Here is a 17786-nt window from a genome sequence, read left to right on the forward strand (position 1 = left end):
CTGGTTTACCAACAGGAAACTGGCTTCCCTGCTTTTCCTAGGGGTGGGGCTGGGGCCTACACCTCTGTAACAGGTAGTGAGAATTTGCAGGGATTCTAAGTCTAACTACCACGTCCAACTTCAGGGGGGAGGGCTCTGTTTCCAGGGACAAGTGTCCCCCAAATCTGATCTTTCTTTACCTTTTACTGCTCTGGCATGGTCCCTGGCGTTATCTGTGTACTCTGACACTGCTACATTTATGACTACACCTGGGAATTTTTTATAGGGAATGAGGCTTATTAATTCTGCGTGCAAATGTGAACAGTTTGAACACTGAATTTTATAAAAATTGTTCTAGACCATGAAGAAGACCATATGAAGGTTCCTAGGTTCGTCTTATAAAATCATAACCCAGAAAAGGGTTTTCTTTCTTTATTGGCTCAGTTAAAATGTCTGGTCGGGGACTTCAGGAGCTTCTCCCATGTCTGAATTCTCCATTGCCTCCAGGTTACCACCCATTTTAAAATTCTTGTTTCAGGCATAAGTTGAGGAACCTTCACTTGAAAACCACCTTTTTGGGCCTGTTTTATAGATGAGTCTTTTACCATCTTCTTCACATGTGTTAGCAATAGATCCTCAACAACAGGATGCAAAGTTTAGGTACGATTTGGATGAATCCATAAACATTTTAATTGTTCCAGTAGAGAAACCACTGAACATAAGTATCTTATAAAAGATTATCCAGAATTTTGAGACTAATTTAAAGCTATTTAGAAAAGTGATAAATTCACACCAAAGACAACACATTACCGGGGTCTTATGACCTGTTGATTTTTAATCTCCAAGAGTGGTTGTGGCAAATCTTTGAACTCCTGTCAAATTACACTTACATAGTATTTGTTGACTTTTCCTATTATGTCTCCTATTTTATAGGAGATCTAGATCTTATATTCCCATTTGATAATTCATAAAATAGTAATAAAACCTTACTATCTTAGTGGGAAGAGCCTTCTAATAAGCGTTATTCTTGCATATGTATATAGCAAGACTTCTTAAGATATAAGAAATACAGGGACTTCTTAAGAAACCAGTCATTTTCCTTATCAGTGAGGTAACCTTTGTAAAAGCACAGGGCAATTCATTTATTTGAGAATGTAGATAGGATTCTGTCATGCTTTAGTTTTTAATAGAGGGAGCTGGTGATATTAATGAACATAACCCAGTCCTTTCTCCTTTCTCCTTTCTCCTTTCTCCTTAGGCATATGGATCAGACCTGGACACCAGTTGTGCCTTACCTGGGAGCCTACAATTTTCTCATGGTGAATGCTTGCTGGATTTGACTCTTGATTGCTGGCAACTCCTGGACAGGAAAAATGGCTATGATCAGACTGGGGCTTGGAAACCAGAATTTTCATCTGTTAAACAAGAGGACGTTTTTGCTGTTGAAACTTGCAGCTAGTATCTTTGCTGTGCTTCTGTTTTGTGAATTTTTAATCTATTACTTAGTGATCTTTCAGTGTAATTGGCCTGAAGTGAAAACTCCAGCTTATGATGGTAAACAGAAGCAGCTTGAACCTGTGCTGAAAGCCATGTTTTTGGCTGATACCCACTTGCTTGGGGAAGTGAGAGGCCACTGGCTCGATAAATTACGAAGGTAGGAACCCAAATCAGGAATCTCTGAAATTCTGTAGATAAGAGGTACAGCTCTCTCCCCCTCACCCCACAGGCTAGGCTCAATGCCTTCAGGGTACTCATTGCTTGGGGACTTTGCCTTTTCTGTGAATTTTTTACTGATCATCTTTTATACAAGGACCCAGAATTCAGGAGGCAGTCTGGTTTGTCTTGTGACTTTGGACAAGTTACTCATGCCCCTCTGAGCCTATCTCTGCCCTCCTTGTTGTTAACTGGGTTATATGAGAAACTTCACAGGCGCATTGAAGAAAATGTCTGCACCACGCTGACACGGGAGTGGGTAGCTGAGGTGGGTTTCCTACTCTCTGGGCAGGAGAGCAGACAGAGCTGGTGGGTGGTCCCCTCCACAGGTGTGTAATTTTGAGTCCACCAGCTTTTTGCCTTCCTGCAGCAGGACAAGCAGAGCAGATTGGTGGCTGTCCCCTGCAGAGAGGGTCAGAACCTGTCTCTCCAGCTTAGACCTGCACAGCTAGTTTGTCTGTTTTCTGAAGCTTTTTGTCTGAAGCTTTTTGAAAAGTTTAATCATAGTAAAATTCGCATACCATAGTCATCCTCTTAAGATGCTTTTTCATGTCCTGTTCAATGGTGTTAGTGCCTTCACATTGTTGTCCATGCAGTACCACCCTCCATCACTAGACCCTTTTCTTTATCCCAAACATTCTCTGTACTCCTCATTTTCTCCTTTCCCAGCCCCCAGTGGCCACCATTTTACTTTCTGTCTCTGAATTTGACTACTCTTGGCCTACATGTAAATGGGCTCTTGCAGTCTTTGTCTTTTTGTCATTGGCTTATTTCATTTAGCATAATGTCCTCAAGGTTCATCCTTGAGTACCAAGTGTCAGAATTTCCTCTCTTGGAAAGATTGAGTATTCCATTGTATCTTAAGCCACATTTTATTCATTCATCCATCCCTCGGTCAGTAGACACTGGGCTATGTGCGCCTCTTGGCTATTGTGAATAACGCCCACCAAAAGAGATCTGATGGGGAGTTTCAACCTTAGAGTCAAAGAGCTCCCCTTCTTGCCCCTGGTGATCCCATACCCCAACCCCTGTTCCTTACAATGGCTGCATTTGTGCCCTCTGAACAGATCTTTAGTCTTGTGAGGGGAGCATTTTTCTATCTGGATGAACCTTATGCCAGATGGGAGGGGAATATGTCTAACATCCTAGGGATGGGTGAAGGAGACAGGATGAATGGAGAGATGGAGGGAGGGGCTGCCATACTTTGTTAAGAGTTTAAATACAAAGGGGTGTAATTTGGAGAAGGACTTAGGTGAGGCTTGGGTTCCTTTGGCTTTGTTCAGATCAGTCCTCCAAGCAGTCTTCCTTACCCTCTAGCCGCTTCTGTTTCTAGATCCTTTCTTTTTTGGGTTGAAGAATAGTAAATCAAGGAAAACTGAGAAATGTATTTTGAGAGGTATCTCTCAAGATAAACCTTTAAGTAGTGATGTCTACCACGCAGGAGCCTTGAAAAGCCTCCTTTGACCAAAATTATCTTCCCCTGCTAATCCCTTAGCACATGACATTCTTCCCTCTCCACTTGGGTAGGGGAGAAGCATCCTGGGGCATACCTTAAGAAGGAAGGAAGAATTGGGGTCTTTAGGGCTGGATGTCATGGGTTGGAGTTGGTTTGGCAGCAGGGGAGGCTTGACAAGGCACAGACTTTTTGAATACCTATTGTTGCAGATGCTGTGCTGGGCATTTTATAAATGTTCTCTCATTTAATATCATAACTAGCCTATGAGAGAAGGTTTGGTTATCTAACTTACCAATGAAGAAACTAGAAATCAGACAGTAAGTGACATTTCCTAGGCTATTTGGTCAGGTAGTGAGTGGAGGTTATCCAGCTACTGCCTGCCAGACACTGGATCTCCAACTCTGTTCATTTGCTTCTCTTGCCAATGAATGATTGTGGGCATGTGTGAAGTCTAAAGGATTTGAGTTTTGATATTCACTGGTCTCTCATTGTCTCTCCTCCAACCCTTTAAGAAGAAGTGAAACTTCAGCTATGGCCTGTCCTCTCTGGTGGGGTATAAAACCAGTCTATATTTTGCATCGTAGAAGCAGCATTGAGCTCTCAGAAGGGACTCCTGTGACTGAGTGATCTTTCTGGGGTACAGTGTTGGAGCTGATCTGTGGGTACCATATGGAGAAAGTCAGCCTTTGAGGTGTATGGGAGGGCAGCAGACTCTTCTTGGGTGTTTTGTTCCCCTCCTTTAATCAGATACAGACTCTTGGGCCTCCCAAGCAGGAGATGGCAATGCATGGTGGGGCCCAAGGAGAATGGGCCACATTCAATTTACTTTTTAAGTGGCCCAAAGACAGAGGGGGCGCCACTCAAAAAAACCAGACTGATGCCTTCCCTTTTTTTTCAAGAGAATGGCAAATGGAGAGAGCCTTTCAGACGGCCCTGTGGTTATTGCAGCCAGAAGTCGTCTTCATTCTGGGGGACATCTTTGATGAGGGGAAGTGGAGCTCCCCCCAGGTAGGACCCTATGATCCAAGCACCCGGTTCCTGCTTTGAGGGTCCAACACAGGCAGCTCTGAGAATCCATGAGGCAATACCAGTGAGAGCTGGTAGTTTTGCTTATTACCAGTACAAAAAATGAAATGTTCATCTATCGGGAAGCTTATAAGTGTCTTTTTCCAACATCATTTGGAGCCATCATTAGATTGGCTAATGTTACAGTTGTCTGTAGGAAATATGTAGATCAGCCATTTAGTTGGAATGTACATTCCCATGAACCTCTCTGGAAAGGGAAAAATAGGCAAGACGGATGCCATTTCAGTAGTCACCAAAATTACAGAGTACGTGCTGAAATGTGTGTTTAACTTTACATTCTTTTATCTAACCACTACCTAGCCAGAATTATGCTGCAAAATTATGCTACCAAATTAGATATTTGTACTATAAAAGTTACTTGTTTCTCTTATTTTCTCCTGAGGGAGAGGTGCAGAAAGAGCCATGGGCCTTGATTTGAAGGGCTCTGCCTTTGGGGGCTGAGACCTCTGCCTGGGTATTGGCGTGACGTAAGCCTTCCTACAAACCAAAGAGAAAGGCCACACTTAACCCAGCAGTTATGAAGCTTTGCTTGTTAAATTCCTGGAATTAATGGGGAATAAAAAGAGTTATTATTGCTGCTGAGTTAAAAATGTTCAATCATAAATGGCTTATGGAAGGGATATTTTGGGGAATTTAAAAAATTCACTAGCAGTTCCCAGAATGGTCCAATAACTGTACAAAGAAAGTCTAGGCTAGTTATATGATAGAAACTCACTGTCAGCTTGCAATGTTTGTTATAATCTAGTCCATAATTAAATATGAGATTATGGACATTCTATTTATAAAAAACAATTAGTTATACAATGAAAATTGTAAATTATTGAAAATGAAGGGTGGCATTTGATGTTATTTTTAAACATTTTATGTTATTCTATCTGAAATTCTTATTTCTTACAGTGAAGTCTTTGCAAACATAGGACTCTCTATCTGGCATATTTCTGTAGGTTGAGCCATGTTTGAAACTTTTAGGATAAGGTTGATCAGTACTCTATTCTGAATAAGGACAGTAATCTAGTTGATAGTTTTGGCTTAATAAAAGTAAGAACTACACTAACATAATTCTCAAGCCTTAATGGTTAATGTTACAGCAATTTTGACATATTTGTGTATTTTGTCATTTTTCCCTCCCACATCTCATCAGTTCATAACCTGAGGAATTGCTCATCCTTGTCTTGGTTGGCACATACAAAGAATTTACTTGGCATTTCCTAATACCTTGTTCTTATAACATGTCCAGATCTGAAGCCATTCTCAACCTGGGGTCCATGCAGAGTCTTCACGGGGTCTGAAAATAATAGACATATGTGTCACATATTTTGGGGATTGCCAGTTAATATTTTAAGATGTGTGTGGGGGTAGCCTGGTTATCACTTAATTAAGTTAATATTTGAAATGATTGAAATATTAAGTGTATCTTGGGAAAAGAAGGATAACATAGAATTAGAAATTCCACGTTCTAAATTAGGCTTCTGAACCTGACCTAGGCAGGGAATTAACTTACCATCATCAGAATTCAAACCATGTTTTTTAGCTCCTGCAAAGAGAGGGTTCTCTGGGTTTTAGCAGCTGTCCTTTCCCCCACAGGCCTGGGTGGATGATGTGGAGAGGTTTCAGAAAATGTTCAGACACCCACAGCATGTGCAGCTGAAGGTGGTTGCTGGCAACCATGACATTGGTTTCCACTATGAGTAAGTAGCTCCCTGTAGCGTGGCACCCCGAGTGTTCTTGTTCACTCTAATCTTACACCTGCCACACTTGAGGCCTTATTTGTGCTGTGTGGTAGACATTAATTTTCCTCAAAAGATGTAAGTTCTAGAATTTAAGCTCCAGAAGGGCAAGGAGTTCTGACTTGGCATAATGAGCACCCTCCAACAAATCTCTGCTAAATGAATGACTTGTATGTACTGTTGGGTGATTCTAACTTGAACCTTACATTCAATGCCCAGTTATTTTCTTTGGGAATCAGAAAATCAGACATTTGGACTTAACACATAACATTTATATAGTTCTTATGATGTGCCTGTCTTGGCACTTTACTTCCATGTATTAACTCATTACCGGGTCCTGCTATGTCAATAGTAGACTCCCCTACCTGCAGCTTAGCTGTCCTCTGTTTCCATTACCTACAGTCATTGTAGTCCAAAATAACTATGTCCTTTAAGATGTTTTGAGAGGGTGAGCACATTCACATCACTTATGTTGTTGTAAATGTTCTATTTTATTTTTTGCTATTGTAGTTCATTTCTTACTGTGATAAATTAAAATTTTATCATAGATATGTAGGAATAAACATAGTATATATAAGGTTTGGTCCTATACATCTTTTCAGTCATCCACTTGGGTTCTTAGAAGGTATTCCCCCCACCCGCCCATGGATATTTTACCCACTGAAATCAATGAGGGAACCGAGGTCCTGGGGGCTACGTCACTTGGTCCAGGCCTCGTGGTTAGAGGGCAGTGAGCTGAGAGTTGTACATTACAGCCCAGGGCCAGCAGGTGCTCCTCAATGCAACACTTGTCTGGTATGCAAATCCCGAGTTATTTTCTGTGTTTGTGATAACTCTTAGAAGGTATTAAATGGAATGTTCTGAAAAGTGCTTCTTTTTATAATTGAATATAGGATGAACACATACAAAATAAAACGCTTTGAGAAAGTTTTCAACCCTGAGAGACTGTTTTCTTGGAAAGGAATTAAGTGAGTATTATTCACAAATTCTCCTGAAGCCCTTGGAACCCTAGTTTTTATAAGGGAGACCACCATGCTTGCCAGGCCCACAGGCCATCTGTCGGTACAGTTTCTGACTAAGGCTGCTGATGGTGGCAGTCACCAGTGGAGTCACCACCCTGGTCTTCTTGTACTCCACAGTGAATCAGTCAGTCTCTGACTTTGCCCAGCCACTGAGGGGATTTTATTCTTTCTGCCTGCCCTATTTCTAGCTGACGTACTTTCACTAGTCTTCTGTAAAGGCATTTGTTCACAATTCACTGATTTCCCTTTGTAAAGAACGCTCCTGAGTAATATGCCACAACTTCTTGATCCAGTCATCTATTTTGGGGCATTTGGGTTGTTTCCATAGCTTAGCTATTTTAAATAGTGCTGCTATAAACATAGGGGTGCAGGTGCCCTTTGGAATTAATGTTTCTGTGTCCTTTGGGTAAATACCTAGGAGTGGAGTTGCTGGAGCATATGGACGCTCCCTCCTTTAGCAGATTGAGGAATCTCTACACAGTTTTCCAAGTGGTTGGACCAGTTTGCATTCCCACCAGCCAAGCAGGAGGGGAGGAGGGAGTAGGGTCAAAATAAGGGAAGGTGGGAATTGTATGGTGAATATAACCAAGATGAAAATGCATACATTGTGCAAAAATGAAAAATGATGTAAAAAGATATATAAAATAAAATTAAAAAAAAAGGACAATCCTTTAAAAAAAAAACAAACACTCCTGTGGTTAGGGTCTGAGGATTTGGGGGCAAGTGTGTTTTCTGTGCTTGGTAGCTAAGTGCCCCGTCCCTTACTTCCAAGCCCTCCTCAACCTGTATCTGACCTTCAGCACCAGCTCCCCTTTTGTGCGGCCGTTTTCATGCCTATTTTGGGAACCTTTCCGGTCTGTGTGTGTGTTTGTAACACAGTGGACAGGCTTGTACACATTATTCTGGTTGCAGACACTGGAGAGAGAAAAGGGGAGAGAATATTTTGGTCATCTCCTCCCCGTGGGTGTCTAGTATTAAATGAAATAACCTGCGCCAAGCCCCCCGAGGTCTGTATGAACCTGTGTTTTGTTGGTTCTCCATAGACGCTCACTTCCCTCCCTCTCCTGTCAGGCAGCTTCCTTTCCTGGCTGTGATGAAGACTGGACACAGTTGAGTTATTCCCCCTAAGCACAGGGAGACAAAATATGCTGATCATGTTGCAGATCATTTGGCCAGACAGCTCCTTATCACTAAAGTTCTTGAAATAGGGCCTTCGTGGTGGCCTCGGGGTTAAGTCTCAGCACATCCATCAGGACAGCCTGAGTTTGTTCCCCGGCCAAGTTGCTAACCAACACATGGCACAGCAGACCCCTTCAGTCTTGCCTGCTGCTCCCCTTAGCGGTGTATTTCAGTAAATCCAACTATTTTGCTCCCCACTCTGTCTCTGGTGAATCCTCTCACTCCCTTGTCCGCTGCACCTATAGCCTATACCCCCGTTCTGCTACACAAAAATAAATAGGTAAAATCTTAAAAAAAATTCTTTAAATTTCAAGCAATCTTCACTTTCTTCTTCCCAATTGGTACATGTATAGGAAATAAAAGCATATTTAATGAAAGTCTATCATAATGTAACTGAGGTAACAGTGTTGTAAAGGAGCCCATAATCGATTTTATTATCCTATGTTGGGATTATCCATATCTATTAGCAATAAGGAACAGCTGCCACCCCTTCCTTACTTGCTGAGTGTCCATATGTGACTGGATGTTGCCTGTGGCTCACTGTGTGCAGTAATAATGATCTGACATTCACTGAGCACTTTCAGGAGCAGGCTCTATTTTGTTGTATTATTCACTCCTCATCATGTGCTGATGGCGGGGTGTATCTTACTATCCTCTTTAAATGTAGCGCAGAGAGACTAAGTCACTTGCCGGTGGGTAGATGTGGAGCTTGGTGAGGCTGACCTCAGAGCTCTGTAAACTGGGATTTCCCTTAAGTTCAGGATTACAAATCCTTTTACTTGCACCCTACTCCCATTTTCATATTGATCTGGCTGGGATTTAAAGCTCTTCCAGGGTGTGTTACCTTGGGCCTCAGCTGTTATTGTGGGGGAGCGATGTTGGAGAACAGGACATGGGCCTGACACGTGCTCACTCTTCTCTGCCTCAGTTTTGTGATGGTCAACAGTGTTGCTCTGGAAGGGGACAACTGCAGAATTTGCTCTGAAGCAGAAGCTGAACTCACTGAAATTTCTCATAGACTGAACTGCTCCCGAGAGGTAGGCTGTCAGCAGGATGGCACAGGGGGCTTGTGCTTGGACAGGCACAGAAAACTGGTGTTCCTTTGTCTGTGTTTAATCTCTCAGCTTCCTCTTCCCTCCTGCCATTCACCGAGTCAGTGACTGGCTGATTTCGCCCGGCAGGAACACCACTCTAGCCAGTGTGGAGACAGGCTGCTGCTGCCTGCATCGGCCCCAATCCTGCTGCAGGTGAGGAGCAGGGAGAGCAGCCCTTGTATTTGGCAGGACAACCAGGGTCTCATGAAATGACATCTGCCTCTTCTGAATTCTGGGCAGCACTTCCCGCTTTACCGGAGAAGCGATGCTAACTGTTCAGGAGAGGATGCCGCGCCCCCAGAAGAAAGAGGCATCCCCTTCAAGGAGAGATACGATGTGCTTTCTCGGGAGGCTTCACAAAAGGTTTGCCTGTTCACCAGGCTGGGGACTCGAGGCAGATGACATGCAGGGTTATCAGTGAGGGATGGAGGGCAGGGCTTTGGTGATAGTTCAGATTTCCATGTCCTTCTTCCCACTCCCTCACTAAATTCACCTCTATTTTCTAATACCAGATTATAATATTCTCAGTTTTTTTTTAATTCAAAATTTCCTATCAACCTAAATGTACTGGGAAATGTGAACGGAACATATATATTTATTAAAATGTGCTTTCTTAAATATATGCTATGTAATGCATACTATTATGAAATACATTTATATAAATAAGATAAATAAAAACTATACCATCTGGGATGGAAATAGATTGTCTCTAAGAGCCTGAACTTACTATGAAGGAGGGGTTTTGTATTTGCCCTAATGCTGTAAGTTCTGGGCCCGGCAGAGCCCTACAGCCACTAACCCTCTTGCTGTCCCCACTTGGTAGCTGTTGTGGTGGCTGCGGCCGCGGCTGGTCCTGAGTGGCCACACGCACAATGCCTGCAAGGTGTTCCATGGGGCGGGCCTGCTGGAGCTCAGCGTGCCTTCCTTTAGTTGGAGGAACAGAAACAACCCCAGCTTCATCATGGTAATATGAACGTTTATTTTTGTCTGAGTGCTTTCATAACTATTTAAATCAACACAGTAATCAACTATTTAAATGCTGCTGCAATCTGTAGAAATATACAAAGGCCATAAATACCCCTACTGCACACACGCAAGCACACACACGCACACACACACGCACACACTGAATTCAATACTACCCCTCAGCCTAAACACCTCTCTGGAGACAAACATAGCATCATTCCTGGGGCGGGGGGGTGGGGGTTGGTAGAGGGAGAAGGGAGGGCAGGCAAGTTTTGTCCTTCAGGGCTGGCCGTACCCTCTAAGGTTAGGCTCTGTGTGTTTAATTTCCTAAGGAAATGGGATCATTTCTTCATTAGCTATATTCAGTCATCTTATTTCCCCCCATGGCCACTTGCCCTGGCAGAAAAGTGCTGGAGCTTTGCCAGTTATTAAAGATGCTTTGATTAATGACCACCTGGTGTTCAGCTCCTTGCTTTTACCCCTGGGGCCTTGCATCTGGTTCACCAAACTTTCACGTCAAGTACTTTCCTTCATAAAAAGATGAGGAAACTCTCCTGTTTTCACATTCACAGTAAATGAAAACATCTCCTGCTATCATTCCATACAGCAGAAATGACTATAAAAAACCCCATTGCTGCCCCCACATATATATTTCTAGGGAAAAGATTGCTTATGTTAGCAACAAATGGCAAGAAGAAAATAGCCTTTAGTCCTTGTTCCTTGACTATAGATCCAGATCGCCATGCCTTTCCACTCTCAAATATGCCCACTATTGTAGAGGAACCCCGTGGGCCAGGGGCTGGTTCCAGTGGGAAGTCAGGTCCCAGGCTAGCGTACATTTCACTTCCCTTCTCTGTCAGGACTATGGTGGGTGGGTGGCTGTGCAGGCTGAAGCAACGTCCCTCCAGACTGCTCTCCAGTGTCATTTCTAAGTCAAGACTGTTGGGTGGGCTGAGCCTGGAGCTTTCTCTGATGCATAACATTCTGTCTTCCTTTCCAGGGCAGCATGACACCCACAGGGTATGCTCTAGCCAAGTGTTTCCTCCCTTCGGAATACACAGTTTTGACCACGTACTGTGGAGCAGCCACATTCCTGGTAGTCCTCATATTAGTTCACTTGGCGCTAATACCCTCACCTCTTCATTTAGGTTGGAACCTGCTTAGAAAATACAAGACAAAGTGAAGAGCTGGAGATTTTTGCATTTAGTAATAAATATTAAAGTCAGAGAAACTGAACTCCAGGTGGTATTATTGTTAGGTGAGGCCAAAGTAGTCTGTCTCTATGCCCATCATAGAAATTCTAAATCACTGATGCAAACCACTGCAGAATAAATAGTTGATTGTACTGTTCTCATGCTATAAAAATGGAACATGTACTCTAAACAAGTCTGTTTTCTCATTTTATCAAATATATGTATAATCAAAGATTGTATCTGTACAATATGTAAAAGCTATTAATGTCATCAATTGCATGCACTAGGTAGTCTTTCCTTCCCCAGGATGGAGCCAGCAACTCTGGAACACACTTGAGATTATGTGTCCACAGACATTGGGTTTGCTTCTGTCCTCCCATGAAGTGGTTCTCAAATTCCTGTAAATTATAAGGCTGTAAACTTAAAAGTACAGATGCTACAAGAAGTAATATATTGTTTTCACAGATTTTCATATTTTTTGTGCTAAATTAATGGAATCATATTTTTAGATAAATATAATTGTCTCTCCAGCAGAACAAGTTTTTAAATCTGAATTAAATGCTTGTCAATGACCAAATGAAGCTTGAAACATGGACTAGTAAATGTTTTGATGATTTTAAGCTAGATAAAATGTATTTTCTTGTTTTTTTTTTCTCTTAAGGATTTAGCTCTTTAACTTTTAAAAAGATAGAGGTGAATTACTTAGTAGTAATGCATAAAACAGTATACAACACTTTTGTGTATCCGAGGGTTTATATTTTTCATTTATTCTTCATGTTTTACTTAAAAGTGCAACAGGAACTGAAAATAATTTACACGTTATATGTCTCCGTTCAAATGAGAGTTTCATGAAGCTGTTAAGGATGAGGTGTCAGAACTGGCTGATAATAAAATAAAGTGTTACATTGACTATAAAGTTGTCATCCTGTCTTTTATGGAAAAGTAGCATTTAAAATCTGGAAGAGCATATAGAGGATTCTAAAATTTTTATTATAGAGTAAACTTTAAAATATTAGAGTGAAGAGACTAAAAGGAAATGAATGAAGTGATGCAGGCTAGGGTATCACTTCTCTGGATCTGTTGTTAAAAATATACTTTGAACATTTTTACACCTTATCTTCCAACTAAGGAAACTACCCTCAAAACTGTGGCTGCGGTGAGCATATAAAGTGTCAGTGCCACCGAGGCCTTGCTTTCCAGATACTGAGCCATAATTTTTCAGGCTGTATTTGTCAATCTTTCAGGTGTGAAGGCAGCCATATAGTTTGACTTTATATTTCAAACAAAGGTTTCGTAATGATTCTTCTTCAAAGGCAGATGAAGATGTTCTCTTATGATTCTCCTAGGCCAGACACAAGCATTGACATCTTTTGGTGCTTTCTTGCTAAAGTCTCTAAAATAACAAAATAATCAAAAGATGTATTGCCTGGAGAGAGGAAAAAAAAAACAAACCAACCAACCCTTGGTTCCCTGTGATGTTGGTACAGCATTGTTTTGTAAGATGTGTATGATTCACATGTTTAATATATGCATATGTGTATATATGTATAGTTCTATATACATATATATATAAAATCAAGGAGTATTTTAAAAAGTACCTACCTGACAAAACATCCTAAATTCTACAGATACCATTCAGATACCATTGCTGTTTCAGAGCAAGCTGCAGATAATGTTGACATGTAGCTGTTCAGCACAATAAAAACACGTTTCTTTTACAGATTTAGCCATGATCAAGGCACAAAAATCTACAGGATTTTTCTTTAGTAGTTATACAAAATAATATTACATTTTGTGGCATGTACAGTATAACAAACCAGCAATAACAACAACAACAACAACAACAACAACAATATATGAAAGGAGACTATGGCCCAAGCAGAGTGAACTCCGGAGAATCCGTTTTGAACAGGATACACTTTGCAGTGGTGGATATGGTGGGTTTTCTGCCTGAATGTCAAAGGTTCAAAGTAGCTCTAATTCAAAGGCCTGAGGCTGGCAGTGCCTGAAAATGTAACAGACAAGGATTTCTTCCTCTCTGGCTTGGGGTGCTCTATTCTAAGACTCAGGCCCATGCAGATCAGAGGGTGCCTCTGTCCCCTGCAGCTGCTTAAAGCTGGAACAGAAGCTGTGACTCAGCATCTGTTTGGGCCTCACAACCATGCTGAATGACTAGGAAAAAAGTGCGTTTCTCCTTCTTGCCAGTCAAGTTTCTGAAGAGTCAAGCGATTAAGTATTTATGAATGAATCAAAAGGGCCCCCCACCTTGCAAGATCTCACTGCAGTGTCGCCCGAGGGACAGGACAAGTAGTGCAGTGACACGGGGGTGGGAGGATGTGTGAAGGTCGAGTTCAGTGGAAACTTAAGCTACAGACCAAACCCGAGGAGGACAGAGGTAGCCAGAGGCTCGGTGGGCGCACGGGACGGGCGCGGGGGAGGGTGCACGCACGCGGGACAGAGCAGGCGCCCGCCCGAGGAGGCGAACTCACGACTTCTCGGGCTCCGGCTCCGGGCTGACCTGGTAGGCCCTCTCGGATCCGGCTCCCGGCGGGGCCGCGGCAGGGGGGCCGGGGCGCCAACCCTCCGGCGCGCCTCACAAGAGTTCGTACTGCTTGAGGTGCATGCGCTGGATGATGTCGCGGCAGTCGTTGAACACCCTGCGGATGTTCTCCGTGTCCACCGCGCAGGTGAAGTGCGGGTAGCAGTAGTGCTTGCCGTCCCCGGTCGCCGTGCTGATCCTCTGCGGGAAAAGGGGCAAGCGTGTCTGGCTGTGCACCCCCTGGGGCACGGGCTCTGCCCGCCCCCCCAGGAATTCCGGGCGACTAAGTCCCTTCCCAAAGCAAAGAGGGAGGGCTGGAGGGCTTGTCCTGTCTGCTTGTCGGACCCAGGAGAGCCCGGCCGCAGGGCCTGTGTAAATACTGAACACTGCTGCCAGCCTCAGAGCCTGGACCCGGACTCCTGCCCCCAGAGGCTTAGAATTTCAGCGTACAGGACATGTGACTGGAAGACAGCCACTGAAAGAAGGATTCAGGTAGGATTTTCCCACAAAGGAAGGCTCAACCAACATCTTCCAGCAACTCATGCTGCAGAAGGTGTGGACTGCTTCATAGAATGGTGCTTAACTAACCCTTGCGCCACCAGGGAGGCCCTGAATGTTTAGTTTTAATTTTAATCAAATATGCACAAGTGGCTAGTGGGTTCTGTATGGGCAGCACCTGCTCACGTTATCTTCTGCCCCACAGAGAAGACGGTGTGCTTTAGGGTGTCTCTGGTTAGCAGTGGTTCTGGGAGCAAAGCAGTTGGTGGCCAAATAACTAGGAAACACCAGTGGATGTCATCAGTCATGGTGCCTGAGCACAGCTCAACTTCTGAAGCTAAGTGGGGTGGCAGGCAGAGAGGAAGCTAGGGGCTGAATGGTGCCCCCCATTATATGTGGAAGTCCTAACCCCAGCACCTCAGTACTCAGATTAGGATTGTATTTGGAGATAGGGTAGAAGTGATTCTGTTAAAATAAGGTCAATAGGGTGGGCCCTAATGCAGTATGAATGGTGTCTGCATAGGAAAAGGAGACCTACACAGAAACTCGCACAGAGGAAGACCATGTGAGGCGTCAGGGAGAAGTCAGCCATCTGCAAGGCAAGGGGCGAGGCTCAGGAAAAACTAACCTGGCAAACACCTTGGTCTCAGAAACTTCTGTTAAATTACCTACACGGTGGGACTTTGTTACCTCAGTCCTAGCAAATGAATTCAGAAGGTATTAGAGAGTTTTTGTCATAGGTGACCAAGAAATCGCTGTATGTCCCCAACTGCCATTTATTTCTTTTCTGTAAAGCATTTTGGGAAATAGTCATTGAAATTCCTGCAAGTGTGTTGTAAAAATGTTCCTCAGGTGATGAACTCCTCCAAGGAAGCAGAGATTTATTTTCAGTGATAACTGGGTTTACTCTTGAGCAATCAGAAAAACAGCTGTAATTGTGTGGATGCTAAGGTGCATAGGTTATGTCCTATTAGATGTAAAGGACCAGGTGAAGTAGGTGGCACACACACTCTGGGTGCCCTGAAAGGCTAGAGTGACTGGTCCATCTCAAACTTCTCAGAGGAAGTGCTGCTCCGGGCAAATTTCATAATAAAAACATGTTAAGTGGATTCCCCTTATGCCATTATTTCCTTGGCTTGCAAATTGCGTATAAGCCAGGTTTTGTTCACTGTCAGAAAATAAAAGATCTGAATGGTGGCAATGTGCCCATTCATTTTGTGGGGAGTGGGGAGTAGTTCATTTTCTAATTTTATCTAAATAATACCCACTTTGCTCATTTAGTTAACTTCAATTCTCATCGAAACAGTATTTTATGTATTACTTTTTATTTGTTTTTATATTTATGATCTTGCAAGATGGTCCTCAAAAATGGGGTCCTTGGTGTAGTACAAACGAATTTCTGTTATTAAGAGATTCACAATGCACGTTAGCACAGGAAAGGCCCCAGAAGTCTGAAGGCAGGTGCGTCTCTCACCTTAGTTGACCTCCCACCTCCCAGATAAGGCCACCACAGAGCCCTTCCTGGGCACTGCCTGCTAACTTCCCTGGGAATGCCTATGCTTTGGAACACACTTTAGGGACTTGATTCCTTATCCTTGTTACTTTCTCACTCAACATAGGCTTCAAGAGGTAAGCCACAGGAGGCATAATGGCAGAAGGTAGAGAAAGGGGTTCCCGAGGAGTCGGATCCTGAGGTGCTGTCCTGCTGTGGAGGGGCCAGGGCCTACATCTCCGAGCACACAGGCAACCCCAAGTGCCATGTGGGTATTATCAGGAGTGTGCCCTTGAGTAGATCTTGGCATTTACTAGTTTCCAGTTAGTGAAAACTCAGTTACACACTAAAAATTTATAGATGCATAGATAAAACAACTATGGCCAAATTTTCCCAGCTGATCTATGTGGGTGAAGAGTACATGGGAGTTTTTTTGTACAAGGTTTTCATTTTTTATGTAAGTTTATGATTATCTAAAAATAAAAATTAAAAAAAAGAACCCACTAAATGTCTGAATGTGAGCAAGTCCACATTCATGTTAACCTTTAGAGTTGAAAGAAGGATGAGATTTATCATAGTGTGGAGTTTCAGGCTCAGTTGGAGGATTCCATCTTTTTAGGCAACCACAAGTGAACATGGCCGGGTGGTTTCTGTGCCATTCCCAGGGACCCGTGCACAGGGAGGACAGTGCTAGATTCCTGTTCCTGCGTGAGAGCTGTGTGACCTAAGGTGAGACGTCCAACTGCTCTGAAACCCACTGTGCTCAGCTGTGAGTTGAAGTAAGGATATTACTCTCATCTCCTAATTTGGGGAGAAGTTAAATAAGGGCATGAAAATGAAGTAATTTCAAATTGCAAAGAACAATGTAACCGTAAGGTGGCAGGAAAAACAAAGACTGAAAAAGTTGCCTACCAGAAACAGGTCCCGGATGAAGAACTTTGCTCTTGTAACTTTGGGGTCTTCTCCCGCATCTGGGGTTGCTGTAGAAGTTACAAACGGAGTTTTATTTCAGCAATGTGAAACAAAGATATGACTAATTCTACAGAAGTTATTAAAGGAATGACTCCTAGCATAAAACCACACAAGAAGTGAGACTGTCACTTCATTCCCTTCTCTCAAATCATTTACCTGTTATAGCACTGATAGAACTTTTTCTTGGTTTGGGATAACTTCTACTCAAATAAAATGAACATCTCTCATTGAATGCTGACCCCTAGTTGCTTTCACCTGTATAGCACTTGGGGAAGCTTCCTGAGACCTGGGAGCGAGGCCTTGGCCTGTGGTGGTCTCAGGAGGCTGTGCTCCTCTGGGCTGCCCCCTCCCATCAGCACTGTTAGGCCTCGTCCCTATTCCTGCCTCGGACTCAGGTATTTGGAACCCCTGAGAGAAATAGAGCGGAGTGTCCTCTAAGCATGGAGGCTGCAATGTCCACTGTGAATGGAGGGAAAGTCACAGGCTCACTGAGCACAAAGGCAGGAGGAGCAAGACTTTGGCATTCCCTTGCCAGACCAGGTTTGGCCTCAGTATATAAGATTAAGCCAGAGTGCACAGGGCTCACATGTGTGAGTTATGGTTGTGCTCTGATAGAAATTCAGAGAAAATCCTGGTTAGGTCAATGGTCAGAAACAGGGAGCCTGGGCAGGAAGCTGCATTGACCAGATCCGTGACTGAGATCAGGAGTTGAAGGCCTGAGAAGGCCAGAGGAGGAAATAATGAGGACCATGCAGCCATGGACATTTGGGAGGTGAGCTGCAGTTTGTTTGGCTCTTGGCTGAATGGGGGCCAGGGACAGGGCACTGGTTACAGGAAAAGTTAAAGAAGACCCAGTTGCTGGGAGAAGCG

The 17786-nt window shown here is 43.4% G+C and overlaps 2 protein-coding genes across 3 annotated transcripts in view; one reads left to right on the forward strand and one right to left on the reverse strand.

The window, feature by feature from the left end:
- Positions 1 to 1352: 1352 nt before the first annotated feature.
- MPPE1 (metallophosphoesterase 1) lies at positions 1353 to 11405 on the forward strand (the record flags this gene model as incomplete). Its single annotated transcript, XM_084252674.1, has 9 exons — positions 1353 to 1633; positions 4048 to 4156; positions 5819 to 5922; positions 6855 to 6929; positions 9091 to 9199; positions 9344 to 9409; positions 9497 to 9619; positions 10080 to 10220; positions 11223 to 11405. 9 exons carry the CDS (start codon positions 1353 to 1355, stop codon positions 11403 to 11405), a joined length of 1191 nt encoding a protein of 396 aa, XP_084108800.1.
- Positions 11406 to 14008: 2603 nt separating this feature from the next.
- The window catches only part of GNAL (G protein subunit alpha L), a gene marked incomplete at both ends in the record, with an annotated part of 182680 nt that continues 178902 nt past the window's right edge, over positions 14009 to 17786 (reverse strand). For both annotated transcript variants that reach the window (XM_084252139.1, XM_084252140.1), the window contains 2 exons: positions 14009 to 14155; positions 16857 to 16924. In XM_084252139.1, the coding sequence (XP_084108265.1) occupies positions 14009 to 14155; positions 16857 to 16924 (215 nt within the window). The remainder of the gene's footprint in view (positions 14156 to 16856; positions 16925 to 17786) is intronic.

The sequence above is a fragment of the Talpa europaea genome, assembly GCF_964194135.1.
Source record: "Talpa europaea genome assembly, chromosome: 13".
Lineage (NCBI taxonomy): Eukaryota > Metazoa > Chordata > Mammalia > Eulipotyphla > Talpidae > Talpa > Talpa europaea.